At 42.3% G+C, this 13451-nt stretch overlaps 1 protein-coding gene across 2 annotated transcripts in view; it reads right to left on the bottom strand.

The window, feature by feature from the left end:
- The window catches only part of ZBTB2 (zinc finger and BTB domain containing 2), a 28697-nt gene continuing 15246 nt past the window's right edge, over window positions 1-13451 (bottom strand). Inside the window, exons 2-3 of one of the 2 annotated variants that reach the window (XM_003797874.1) lie at window positions 8553-8737; window positions 1-2768 (exon numbers count right to left, since the gene is read on the bottom strand). In XM_003797874.1, coding sequence (XP_003797922.1) covers window positions 1397-2768; window positions 8553-8725 — 1545 coding nt within the window. In that variant the 5' untranslated portion in view covers window positions 8726-8737 and the 3' untranslated portion in view covers window positions 1-1396. Of the gene's footprint in view, window positions 2769-8552; window positions 8829-13451 lie in introns of those variants that run through there. The other variant, XM_023517943.1, reaches the window with a different exon arrangement.

The following is a 13451-nucleotide window of genomic DNA, read 5'->3' as shown; positions in this document are numbered from 1 at the left end:
CTCATTTAATTAAACATTTATTCAATGAAAGGATGTATAAAAACTTACAAATCTGAGAACTCAGCTATACATGAAGTAGAATGATGGGATACTCAGTTTTTAACATGTACATAGAGTATAGCTATTAACTATTTTCCCCTTCCCTTTCCCCTTCAGTCCTTATTTCTGGCTCCTATTCTGTCCTTTGAGACCATCCTTTTATTGGCTTAAGGGAAGATTAATGGACTGCATTCAGGCCAATGGAGAACATTTCAGGCATTAAAAAAATAAGAAAAAATAGAGAATAAACATCAAAATCAAGTTTTTTCCCAAATAGCAATTAGATTTTTATCCTGATTTCCTTTTGCCATTTTTGATGCTTCAATTAACATTGCCAGTAAAGTATTAATGTTGACTTTTTAAGTTATTAAAGTTACTTACTACACCTTCTGCTCACAACGTTCCTATGTAAAATGCACATTCTTTCATCCTTTCCCTCTGGTACATATGCTGATTTCAAAAAGCAGCCGGATGGCACAAAAGTGAGTTACCACTGTCACCTGCTAAAAAATGGCATGTTATTTTCTACTCAATTTATAGAGTAGTACTTTTGAATCTGATTTTTAAAACAGACAACAAATTTGTCAGAAACTAAAATACAGCATTTTTTTGTTGTTCCACACGGAAAGAAGCCAGCAATTAGATAAGGCATGTGCATTAATTCGCCTGTTTATAGCAAGTACCCATGCGTTTTCTTTTATAAACACACAAACTCACAGCTTCTTTGACCCCCAAATTAAGATTGCCATCACATTATTACTTTTTGTCTTTTGTGTTCTGTTAAAAGTCGATTTCTTAACTAATGATTTTTCTTAATTGGACATAATCTCAAAGGATGCATTCTGAAATAAAGACACCTGGAAGATAAATACTAATAACTTTTTTTGGGTTTAAAGTTTCCCCACACCTTCTAGATTTTGCATAGTACAGAGCCCAGAAGTATCTCTTAAGAAGCATGCTGTATTTCCTGACAATAGTTTTCTGAGAAGGAAGACTTAATACCCAGGGAGAGTCATAATTTTAGCTTACCAAATTGCATTCTAGTTGTTTTGTTATATACCCTTCATTAGTTCCAAGTATGCTTTTAAATAATCTAAAACTTCTCAAAATCTATTTGAGTGTATAAGTACTACTGACCGTTATCTTTCCAATATCCCCTGAATTAAAGTAGACACATTCCAGGTTTATAATGCACAAAGCCTTTACAGAGGTGGGGCTGGGATGGGGAGGAGGCGAAGGGGAGATGGGAACAGGGACCTGTTTGTATCATGCCACAGAGAACTACAGTTCTGAATTGGGGGAAGGGAAGGATGATAGTCTTAGTAAAAATGACAGTTTTTTAAAAGATAAGTAACATTCAGTCTAACAATACGGTTTCCTGTTCCTTTTTGATGGAAGCTAACACGGGGTGGTCAGGTTCCGTTACTTCCGAGTCCCCACTGCCCAGCAGAATAGACCGCCCTTCCTCTAGGGCAAAGACGTCCGAGTTCTGGTTTTGGCATGAATGTTTAACAACCTCATTGGGAGTTGAGAACGTTTTGTCACACAAGTTGCATTTGTAGGGTTTGTTGGTTTGTACCAGCATGTTGTCCATCTGACTACCTTCTTCAAAGGTGCAGAGCTCCAGAGTCTGTTTGTCCACCATGGTGTATGTGTCGATGCTCTGGTTGAGGCACACGTGGCGGGCAGCCTGGTTGGCCCTGCAAAAACTCTTGTCGCAAGTGCTGCATTTGAAAGGCTTGCCGGTGTGAATGTACATGTGCTCCCTCCAGTGGCTTTTCTGGATGAATTTCCGTCCACAGATTGTGCACTCGTACTTCCGCCTCTTCACCTCCCTCTCCTGGTCCGCCTGCTCCAAGTTGTCAATGTCAGCGATGTCGGAGGGGGGTGGGGTTTCTGACTGCTGCTGTCCATCAATGATTGGAGAATCTGAGATGTGCTGCAGCTCGCTGTCACTGATCATCCCCGCTTCAGGCACTTCCATGGCATCTTTCCCGAGGTCAGCTGCGTTGCTACAGAGAGACAGGGGCACGCGGCTTTCTCCCTGTTGGCTGGATGTGAAGGGGACTCCCGTGTGAATTTGGAGGTGTTCACGCAAGCTACTCCGGAGGGTGAAGCGCCGTCCACACAGGTGGCAAGCGTAGTACTTGGGGAAGCTTCCGTTCCTCTTCATGATGCTCGGCTTGACGTGGGCTATTGTGAGCGATGCAGGTTGTTCATCAGAGGAAGAGGCCTCCAGATTGGTCTCTTCCCCAGAGGGAGGGGGAGGAACAGGAGTGGAAACCAGTTCTGGAGACAGTGAGGTCTGCAGTGGGTCCGAGGGAGTCACGTTTGTCCGATTCACCTGGGCCAGATTTGAAGGCAGCTGGGAGAGCTGTGAGGCCTCTGGCACCGGTTCCTGGCTCATTCTGGTGGGCTGCGGCCTTGGCTCTCGCCCAAGTTTTTCAGGTGCTGAAGCAATCTTGGTGGCTTGTCTCAACTGATGATCTGCAATCTGAATGCCATACAATGAGGAAGCCAGGGGGAAAACCTGGTCAGGATGAGCAAAGGCTCCCTGGCTGGCGAGGCTGGCTTCCTGGATCAGTGGGTATGCATGCAGAAACTTGATCCCTTGTTCCAGCCGTACAGGGTCGATCAGCTGAGGTGCCATCTTCCCAGTGTACATCAAATGTAAGAGATAGCTGAAAATGTCCGGCTGTATGTCAGTTGGTTTCAAACGGACACACTCACTGAAAGAAACAGGTAACAACATCTGTAAATAAATGCCAATCGACATCTCAAATGATAACACAAAGCCTGAAAATAAATAATGGATACTTCAAAGGAAATGAAACAAGAGTATTTCCCATTTCTGACTATTACTAAGTTTCATGAGATGGGATGGAATAGTCAAGAGATAAGTTAGTGTTAAGCACATATGATATCATAAACCTGTAGGCTCTTACGCAGTTTTCTCCACCTAGTGAGGTAAGGTCAAATTAAATTTTTTTTTTAAAGAGATAGTCTCACTTTGTCACCCTCGGTGGAGTGCTGTAGTATCACATCTCACAGCAACCTCCAGCTCTTGGGCTTAGCTGATTCTCTTGCTCAGCCTCCCGAGTCACTGGGACTACAGGTGCCCACCACAATGCTTGGCTATTTTTTTGTTGCAATTTGGCCGGGGCTAGGTTTGAACCTGCCACAATCGGTATATGAGACCGGCACCCTACTCACTAAGCCACAGGCACCGCCTGGTCAAATTAAATATTATGTATTACATTTTATATACAACTCCAGGAATCCCTTATCAAATGTAATCATCAGGATCAGCATGGCTGATCTTTCTCATTTGATTGCCATTAATTCTCATTTTACAGAGAAGGGTTGAGGCCTAGAGGGTTAATACTTTCCTCAGTATCACATACTTGGTAAATGGTGGCACTGAGCTTTGAACCTAGATCTAATTCCAAAGCCACCACACCAAGATCCTTCAGGGCATTAAAGCAATCCTGTGTGGTAGGTAAAGCAGATTTGATTATTCCTATTTGACAGACATGGAAAGTGAGGTCCCCAAAAGTTAAGTGACTTAAATGAGGCACCTGAAGTAGACGATGGGACTGTTGATTTCCTAACTTTTAGACTCTACTGTTTGCATCATTTCAGAAACATCATCCTGAGCAAGCAGTAATAATGAAGAGGTCCCTAAGAACTCTTTCCACACCACCAGTAATGACTGAAATTCTTATGCATCATTAGAAATTAATGAGATATTTACCTATATATCATGAGATATAGTATCAACCACTGAGTGAATAAATTCTACAGAAAATGCATTTTCAACTTCAAAAACAGCTTCCTTGAATGCCTTTAGAATTTATAATAATTTTCTTTTTTACTATTTTTAATTAAAAAAAATGTTTTGTTGTTGAAACAAGGTCTATGTCGCCCAGACTGCTCTCAAACTCCTGGCCTCAAGGTGCCCTCCTCTGCTGGCCTCGCAAAGTGTTGGGATCACAGGTGTGAGCTATTGTGCCCAGTCCATTTTTTATCATACCACTTTTCAGTTCTGTAACTCTTTTGGCTCTTTTAATAATGTTGTTCATTTTATTAACAAGTATTTTCAATATGCTAAAACATTAACATCATACCCTGCTCTTCTAAATTTAAAATCAAAATGATTTTAATCATAATTTGTGGTAGAACAGATTTCGTTACGGTATTGCTATCAATGTGTACATATTTCAGAAAGCTGCATAAAAATAATCACTCAAAAATATTTCACTACAGGCCAAGAGCGGTGGCTCACACCTGTAATCCTAGCACTTTGGGAGGCTGAGGTGGGTGGATTGCGTGAGCTTAGGAGTTCCAGACCAGCCTGAGCAAGAGTCAGACCCTGTCTCTAAAAAATAGCTGGGTGTTATGGAAGGTGCCTGTAGACCCAACAACTTGGGAGGCTGAGGCAAGAGGATCAGTTGAGCCCAAGAGTTTGAGGTTGCTATGAAGATATGACACCACACACTCTACCCAGAGTGACAAAGTGAGACTCTGTCTCAAAAAAAAAAATTTTTTTTTACTACAAAGTATGGAAGTCAAAAAGTAAAAATCAAGCATAAAAACTGGCATCTCTCTGACAGTATAAAGGGAAGCGTATATGTGACTCTATTTTTCTTTTCTTTAAAAACAGACACACAGATCATTCATATTTTTATTTGGAGTCCTTTTATATCCCTTAAGATGGGAATGCAAACACAGGTGGTCTTCTCTTTAAGCACAGGATAAGTCCCGACAATACTAACTGCATACTATACCATATTTAGATGCTCTAGGGAAATTCAATATTTAAAATAAAGCTTCAGGGATTACACGTGGTGGAGACTTTACCAACGTAAACAATCAGCTCCTCCGTGAATACAAGACTGAGGGGAACTTTTCCAGGATCAGGCCCAGGCCTGAGGTGGGGAAGTCACAGGCCTTCAGAGATGCAAATTACCTGCAGACCCATCAGGCACATTCCTCCAGGGAGAGGGAGCAGGTAGGGTCCCCTTGGCTAACTCCCCTTCCTCCTCAAAAGTGGAAGGGCAGAGATCCAAAGCCGGGAGCGCTTTGTATTTTAGCATCCATGGAAGGTACCACCCAGCAGAGTCCCCTTCCAGAAAAATTTTGGTTTAAGTGTTGTAACTTTTTCTCAGTTGTTAGATAAACAATTCAACTATCAGTTTCTCAAATTTGGAAGAACTATGTACAGTCTCTGATGACAAAACCCTCAGCCCACACTTCAGCTGGGCCCACAAGGGCCCACAAGGGACTCCAAGGGCAACACTGGTGACCTCCTGCCTAGAAACAGAAAGTAGCAGCCCCTGGGTTGTACAGCGGCGGCCCCAGGGCTCAGGGAGGGCTCCAGACACCTAGTTATTTATTAAGATAATTTTTTAAGGCAGAAGCACATGTGCACACATATACACACACACACTTTAAAAGTAGGTGGAATGTTTGAAGTTCCTGCTGCTACATTTTGGCCATATCTGCCCTGGACTGCTTTACTGCCAGGAAGCTTGACCTCTAAAGTCACTCAGCTCACTATGGGCTGGACTTTGGTCATTTTCCAGTCATTTGGGAAGGACAAAGTTCCCTACAACAAAATTACATGTAAGTAGTTTCATTTGTAGATGTCTATTTGACATAACTCTTTTGATGCAGGAGAAAGATGAGTATACTTTCAGTACAGCTCAAAGTCCTTCTGTATAAACTTTCACAGTAATTTCCATTTTCAATTTTTACTTCACTAAAATTTTCAAATCAACAATAGGCTTAAATAACTTTAAGAGCAAAACCCATCTCTAAAAATTCTGGGTGTTGTGGTAGGTGCCTGTAGTCCCAGTTACTTGGGAGGCTGAGGCAAGAGGATCACTTGAGCCCAAGGGTTTGAAGTGGCAGTGAACTATATAATGCCACAGCATTCTACCGAGGGAGACAAAACGAGACTCTGTCTCAAAACAAAAGAAGAACTTTAAAAGTAAGGATTTTTAGATAATGTTAGCATTGTTAGAATGCTGCATTTAGAAAGGTCTGCCCCTCGGTAGTTTTATTTTTGAGAGCTCAAAGTCTGTAGTCCTCTGCGATTTAAACTTGAATGTAAGACACAGACAGCTAGTGGTACCCATGAGACAGAAATCATTCTCTGAGTTCAACACGAAAAAACACTGATTGTATGTATTCTCAGTTCTCAGTCTCTTGTTTACACTGTGTCCTGGTTTGTGCCGTGTTTGCCCTGCCTGATGAGCTAGAATTCTGCAATCTGCCTGTGGAAGTAGGCAAGGCTGGCCACTAGGCATGTGTCACCTTTGGTGCAGTTAACACACTATTCCTTATGATGGGACTTCTATCCCCTAAACATCACATTCTCTTGTTAGAAAGGCATTTATTTCCTGCCCTATACTTAAGGTAAATTTCTTGCATCTAATTAAAACACATTACTGTTGCATTATTTGATTTCTCAAAATTAAAACTGTCTCCTTTTCAAGATGACTCAATTCACTGTGTTGAGACCACCAAGTACAAAGCCCTCATGAGGCAGGAAGTCTCTAGCACCATGAAGTTCAGGGGAATCCTTAGTGCTGCAAGATGAGCCCCTCCTCCACTGTCTGCATGTTCCTTCTGCTCCTCCAGACAGTTCTCAACTGGCTATTGTGTTACGTGCAAATACTTCAGCTGTATCTGTGTGGTGTCCAAACAGATATGTAAAACCCAGTCCCTGCTCTCAAAAACCTCGCAAATGTGGTAGGAGGTATACATACAAATAAAAACAACATAGGGAAAATGTATAGCTCTCGTGAAGGGGCACAATTACGCGGCTGTGATCGGGAGTGAGGCAGAGGTCGCTTTTGTCATGTTGGTTCACTTGACTGGGGAGGGTTGTGGAAGAGGTGACATGTGGGACTTCAGGAGCAGGTAGAACACCAGCAAAGTGTGGTTCAGGTGAGCCCAAACGTGAAAGGAGGTCATTAGGTGAAGATGAGTGGAGGGGAGTCCCAGAGAGACCCAGCCCAAGGGGAGGCTGGAAGGAGGTCTGGCTTCAAGCCTGCGGGCCTTGAATGACAGAATCATGAGATTATGTTATTTTGATATGTAGGGGGCATCCTCTAGGCTTATGGTTAAAGGAATAACTCGATCTAGTAGGTTTCTGATCAAAGGGACAACACCATCCAAACAGTGTTTAGAAATATTAATCTGACAGTGAAGTGGGAAACGAATGATTAGATAATGGAAATGAGAAAGAGAAGGAAAGGAGGAATGTGATTTGAAGAAAATGTGATTTGGGAACTGATAAAATGTGATTTGAAAGAGATTTTTAAGTTTGAAAGAGATTTGAAGTTAATAGGCAGGTCAGGAAGTACCTTAGGAAAAGATGCCTAAATTTTACATCCTCAATAAGATAAAAGGAGAGACTCAACTCCTAATGCCCAGCAGCCAGCCTGCCAGCTATAGACAGAAAGGTCAAGGCCAGAGCTATAAAGTGGAGTTTCTAGCAGAAGCAAGATGGAGGAAAAGTGTGCACAAGACAGAACTCTAGAAGGCTGAGAAACACGATATTTGGGTACAAAAATGCAGATGACAACCACTTAAGAGCAAAGAAAACAGCAGCGAATGCTGCAGAGGACAGGATGCCCAGAGACCAAGATGGGGCAGTGGTTTTGATGAGGGGTGACCTTTGAGAAAGGATTTCGGTAGAGTGAGCGGGTGGAAACCACAGTGCAGACCGATAGGAAGAATGTGGGATGAAGACAGAGCAGACAAGGACCTTGATTACCCTTTTAAGGACTTTTAGAGTAGAATGACGGAGAAGCAGGCCTGTAACTCAAGTCAACATCAATGTCAAGGATGTCCTGATCCCTCATAGCTGGGGGTGGGGGAGGTGGAGGTTGGAGGAAAAGGGTAAAATCGAAAGCACAGAATAAACATTGAGGAGTAAGATCTGGGAGCCTGAGAGAGGGATGAAGATTGTTTGTCCGAGAGGCCTTTTTCTCTAAGATAAGGCAGATGAGAAGGAAAAAACGGAGCTGCGATATAATAGAGGCATTTTAAGACAGAAAAGAAGCAAACTAGGCAAATTCACGCCTCAAGCTTCTCACTAGAGTAGGAGACAAGAATCAATGTTGAAAAGTGGAGAATACTCAGAGGACTGGGGCTGGAGGAGTGAGAGAAAAGGCTTAGGTAAGGACTACTGAAAAGATTACAGAAGAAGGGGTCCACTGAGGTCGCATGGCTGGCTTTATAATGACCCTATTTACCAATCCTGACTGTGCAGGTGACACCCAGTGAGGATATTTGGAGGTGGAAGGGCTATGTGGAGCTAGCAGCTCTGGATTCTCAGGTGCTACGGAAAGCACCAGTAACCAAGAAGGGGAGGGGGCAAGGGGGGTGACAAGGGAACTGGGCACCTAGGAGCCTAGGGAGAGGTAGAGACCCACGGTCTTGATGAGGGCAAGGGACACGAAGTCTACAGTCATTAGGTTATTAGCAACCACTTTAGTTACCTGGTCTGATGGACAAACAACATCTTAAAGTAATTGGAGAATGAAGCAAGAACTGATTTGTGTGCCTTGAAGTACACATCGCCGATTGCAACCGTGCAGTCACACAGGAAACCAAACTCGCGCTGAGCGTTTAACTGTTGCAGGAGAATAAGTCCATGGTTGGCCAAATCCATTTTTTTAAAAATCTGCAAAGCAAACAATTTTATTTTTAAGAAAGGTGATTCACAATTAAGTATGTGTCCTTTACAGTCACCAACAGTAATGATCATAGCTAACATGTCATCACAGCTACTGTGTCAGGCACTGCCAAAAACGTCACATACATTAACTCATTTAAATGTCTTCTTAACAGTCCTCGGTAGTAGGTGGGTCATTGCTCTGAGCTTTTTTTTTAAACACATGATGTCATTTTAGGTAAATTAGGGAGCTCTGTGATTTACGGGGATGGCAAGTGGAGAAGCCAGGAAATGAATCCAGGTAGTCCGACTTCCAGCAAGCACAGTTTGTCCTTGAGACAGCAACTATTTCCTGGGTCTTTTAGTTTAAGATCTCAAATGCAAATTCTAATGATGCATCAGAATTGGTTAAAACTTCCATACACAGAGACACGTTAAGGTGCTGGGGGCGGGCAGGATGAAAATCTTACTAAGGGCAATCTTCCAGCTCCCACAGTGCCAGTGGGGAAACAGCCGATTCACCCATTATCCCCATCACTCATCAGTCTCCACTCTCAATGTCACTCACAACACCAGTGCAGTGAGGAAGTGGGATTGGTGCTCTGCCTTCTTTTTTGTGGAAATGAAAATGGGGTTTGGGAAGGTGTAAATAACTTGCCCCAGGCCGCCTAGCTGGAAGGTGTGGAAGTCACAATTTAAATCTGAAAGATTCCAAATTCTGTGATTTTCATTACTCACACTTGACCCAGCAAAGCACTGTATCTATTTATAGTGGACAAGCTGTCTGATGTTGCCAGGTCGATCAGATCACTAGACTGCTCCTTTTTTCATCAACAGCATTTGTAAAAAGCCCATTCCGCATAAACTAACATTATATTTAACATTAAACTTAAGACATTAACATTATGCTGAGAAAGAGTAAATGATTTCTCCCTAAGACTGAGAATAAGGCAAAGACGTTTGCGCTATTTAACACATTACTAGAAGTGTGAAATGAAGCAAGAAAGGAAATGAAAGGCATACAGATGAAAAAGAAAAAAAACGAACTTTTCCCGATTGCAGATGGGATGATTCCAGAGGAATCTCTAAAATTCCTAGAATTAATAAAGGAGTTTGGCGAGTTCATAAACATAAACAAAAAAAAATTAACCGTAATTCTACATACCAGCAAGGAACACACGACACTGATGTTAAAAATACAATGCCATTCAGAATCGTTCAAAAAATGAAATACATAGGTATAAACCCACAAAACAGGTGCAGGACTCGTAAAAACTCAATGAAATAAATAAAAGATTTCAATAAATGGCTAGACATGCTATATTTATGAATAGGAAGACTCAACATAGGAAAGATATCACTTTTCCCCAGATTGATACATGTTTGAAATAATTCCTATCAAGATCCCAGCAAGATTTTTTTTGTAGATATAGACAAAATTATTCTAAAATGTGTATGTAAAGTCAGAGGGACAAGAATAGCCAAAACAATTTAAAAAATAACGAAGAGGGAAGCAATCAGTTTACCCAACTTGGAATATTGCTACAGCATTCAAGACCGGATGGAATTGGCAGAAACAGACATGCAAATCCACGGAGTAAAATGAAGAACCCAGAAGTAGACCCATGTAAATATGCACACTGGGACTGACAAAGACACAGCAGCAACTCAGTGAAGGAAGAATATAATATCTTTTCAACAAATGGTGCTGGAGCCGCTAGACTTCCATAGGAAAAAAAATAAAAGGAACTTTGACCTGGGTCGCACACCTTATATAAAAACTAACTCAAAAAGTATAATGGATATAAATGTAAAACATACAACTATAACACTTTGGGGGGGGGGATGGAAGAAATTCTTTAAAATCCAGGGCTAAAAGAGTTCTTACACTTGACATCAAATGTTCTTACACTTGACTAAGAGAAAATATTTGAAAACCTTTTCAAATTAGTCCTTCAACAAAAGATTAATTTGTGGAATATATAAGAAACTCTCAAGACTCAACAGTTAAAAAAAAAAAAGCAAATTAGAAAATGTACAAGAAACTTGAAGAGATATTTTACCAAAGAGGCTACACAGATGTGCAACATCATTAACCACTAGGGAAAAGCAAATTAAAACCATAATATCACCTAATCAGGATGGCTAAAATTAAAAAAAGGAACAATACTAAATGTTGGCAAGTATGTGGAGAAACTGAATCACTGACACTGCTGGGGTGGGACAGGAAATGCAAGATGGTACAGCCACTCTAGAAAACAGCAGTTTCTTAAAAAACGGAATATACAGCTACCATTTGATCTAGCAGTTGCATTTCTAGAATTTTATCTCAGAAAAATGAAAACGTATGTTCACACAAAACCTATACTGCAGATGTCCACAGAAGTTCATTCATAACAGTCAAAAACTAGAAACCACCCAGGTTTCCCTTAGGGGTTAAACAGTTACAAAAACACTGTAGAAAGTCCCTACCGGCTCGGCGCCTATAGCTCAACCGGCTAGGGCGCCAGCCACGTACACCTAAGGTGGCGGGTTCGAATCCCCAGCCCGGACCCGCCAAACAACAATGATGTCTGCAACCAAAAAATAGCCGGGTGTTGTGGCGGGCGCCTGTGGTCCTAGCTACTTGGGAGGCGGAGGCAGGAGACTCGCTTGAGCCCAGGAGTTGGAGGTTGCTGTGAGCTGTAATGCCATGGCACTCTACCCAGGGGGACAGCTTGAGGCTCTGTCTCAAAAAAAAAAAAAAAAAAAAAAAAAAAAAAAAGAAAGTCCCTACCATGGAAAAGTACTCAGCTATATGAAGAAACAACCTACTGATACAACTTATGTGAATTATGCTCAGTGAAAAAAGCCAATCCCAAAGATTACAGACTGTATCACTACATTGATGTAATTTATTTTTGAAAATTATGGAAATGGAGACTAGATTAGTAGTAGTGCGTGGGGGGTGCTGGGTAGTTGTGTCCACAGAAGGGCAACATGAAGGATCTTTGTGGTGATTAACGTTCTGTATGGAGCTGACTGTGTCAGTGTCAATATCCTGGTCATGCTACTACAGTCCTGCAAAATAGTTCCATTAGGGGGAACTGGGAAAAAGGCTTAGGATGGCTGGGCTCACACCTGTAATCCCAGTACTCTGGGAGGCCCAGGCGGGTAGACTGGTTCAAGGTCCAGCCTGAGCCAGAGTGAGACCTTGTTTCTACTAAAAATTGAAAAACTGAGACAAGAGGATCCCTTGAGCCCAAGGTGAGACAAGAGGATCCCTTGAGCCCAAGGTTGCTGTGAGCTATGATGCCATCACACTTTACCCAGGGCAACAGCTTGAGACTTTATCTCAAAACAAACAAACAAACAAAAAACAACATCAACAACAACAACAACAAAAAAGCAAATGGCCAGGTGTGGTGGCTCATGCTTGTAATCCTAGCACTCTGGGAGGCTGAGGCTGGCAGATTGCTTGAGCTCAGGAGTTAGAGACTAGCCTGAGCAAGATGAGACCCTACCTTTACCAAAACTAGAAAAACTGAGGCAAAAGGATCACTTAAGCCCAAGAACTTGAGGTTGCTGTGACCTATGATGTCATAGCATTCTAGTCAGGGTTCCAGAGTGAAACTGTCTCAAAAATATCCCCTAACCTCCAAACCCAGGGTGACCAGATGTCCTGCTTTTTAACACTTTGTCCTGTGTCCAGTGATGTTTTGAAAAGTCCCAATTTTTGGAAAGAATGCACGAACAGGCGGGAGAACAGGAAGGGAATATACAGTTTTCAGCTGCCATGTGCCTATTTCGCCAGAATATGAGTTTTATATTATTTTTGTTAATTTTATAATGTTAAGCTGTAATAATAACAAATAATTATTGAGAAGTGATTATCGAGAACTGCTTATCAAAGTTTGCATGGTTGTCAGGCCCTGCCCTGCCCCGTCCCCGCCCTGCCCCGCCCTGCCCCCGGGCCATGTTGTCCAGCTTTACCAATGTTAAAATCTGGTCACCCTATTCAAACCCCAAACCAGACCCATGGTAATAATTCTTATTCAGCAAATGCTGGACAAAGTGTGCCTTAAAATAAATGAATGTAATTGAATAATACTTTAAGAGACTAATTATGTCACAAAGTAAGAATCTAGAATGTTGGGCAGTACCTGTGGCTCAAAGGAGTAGGGCACTGGCCCCATATGCTGAAGGTGGAGGGTTCAAACCCAGCCCCGGCCAAAAAAAAAAAAAGAATTTAGAACATCAAATTTCATGTTTTCTACCAAAAGCCATACTTAAGTATGAGAGATAGGAGAGTCATCCAGTTTTGCAAGTGATTTGGTCATAACGACCTAAATTGGGGTATGGTGGCTCATGCCTATTATACTAACACTCTGGGAGACTGAGGCTAGAGGACTGCTTGAGGCCAGCTGTTCAAGACCAGCCTGAGCAGCAGAGTGAGACCCTCATTTCTATAAAAAATAGAAAAATTAGCCAGGCATGCTGGTACATGCCTAGAGTCCCAGCTACGTGGGAGGGTGAGGCAGGAGGATCTCCTGAGCCCAGGAGTTTGAGGTTATAGTGACCTATGATGACACCACCATACTCTAGCTGAGGTGATGGGGTGAGACAGTCTAAAAAAACCCACAGAAATGGCTCGGCGCCTATAGCTCAACCGGCTAAGGCGCCAGCCACGTACACCTAAGGTGGCAGGTTCGAATCCCCAGCCCGGACCTGCCAAACAACAATG

The sequence above is a fragment of the Otolemur garnettii genome, unplaced genomic scaffold, assembly GCF_000181295.1.
Source record: "Otolemur garnettii isolate 467f Iridium unplaced genomic scaffold, OtoGar3 scaffold00126, whole genome shotgun sequence".
NCBI classification, from domain to species: domain Eukaryota; kingdom Metazoa; phylum Chordata; class Mammalia; order Primates; family Galagidae; genus Otolemur; species Otolemur garnettii.
This window is presented reverse-complemented; position numbering and strand designations above follow the sequence as displayed.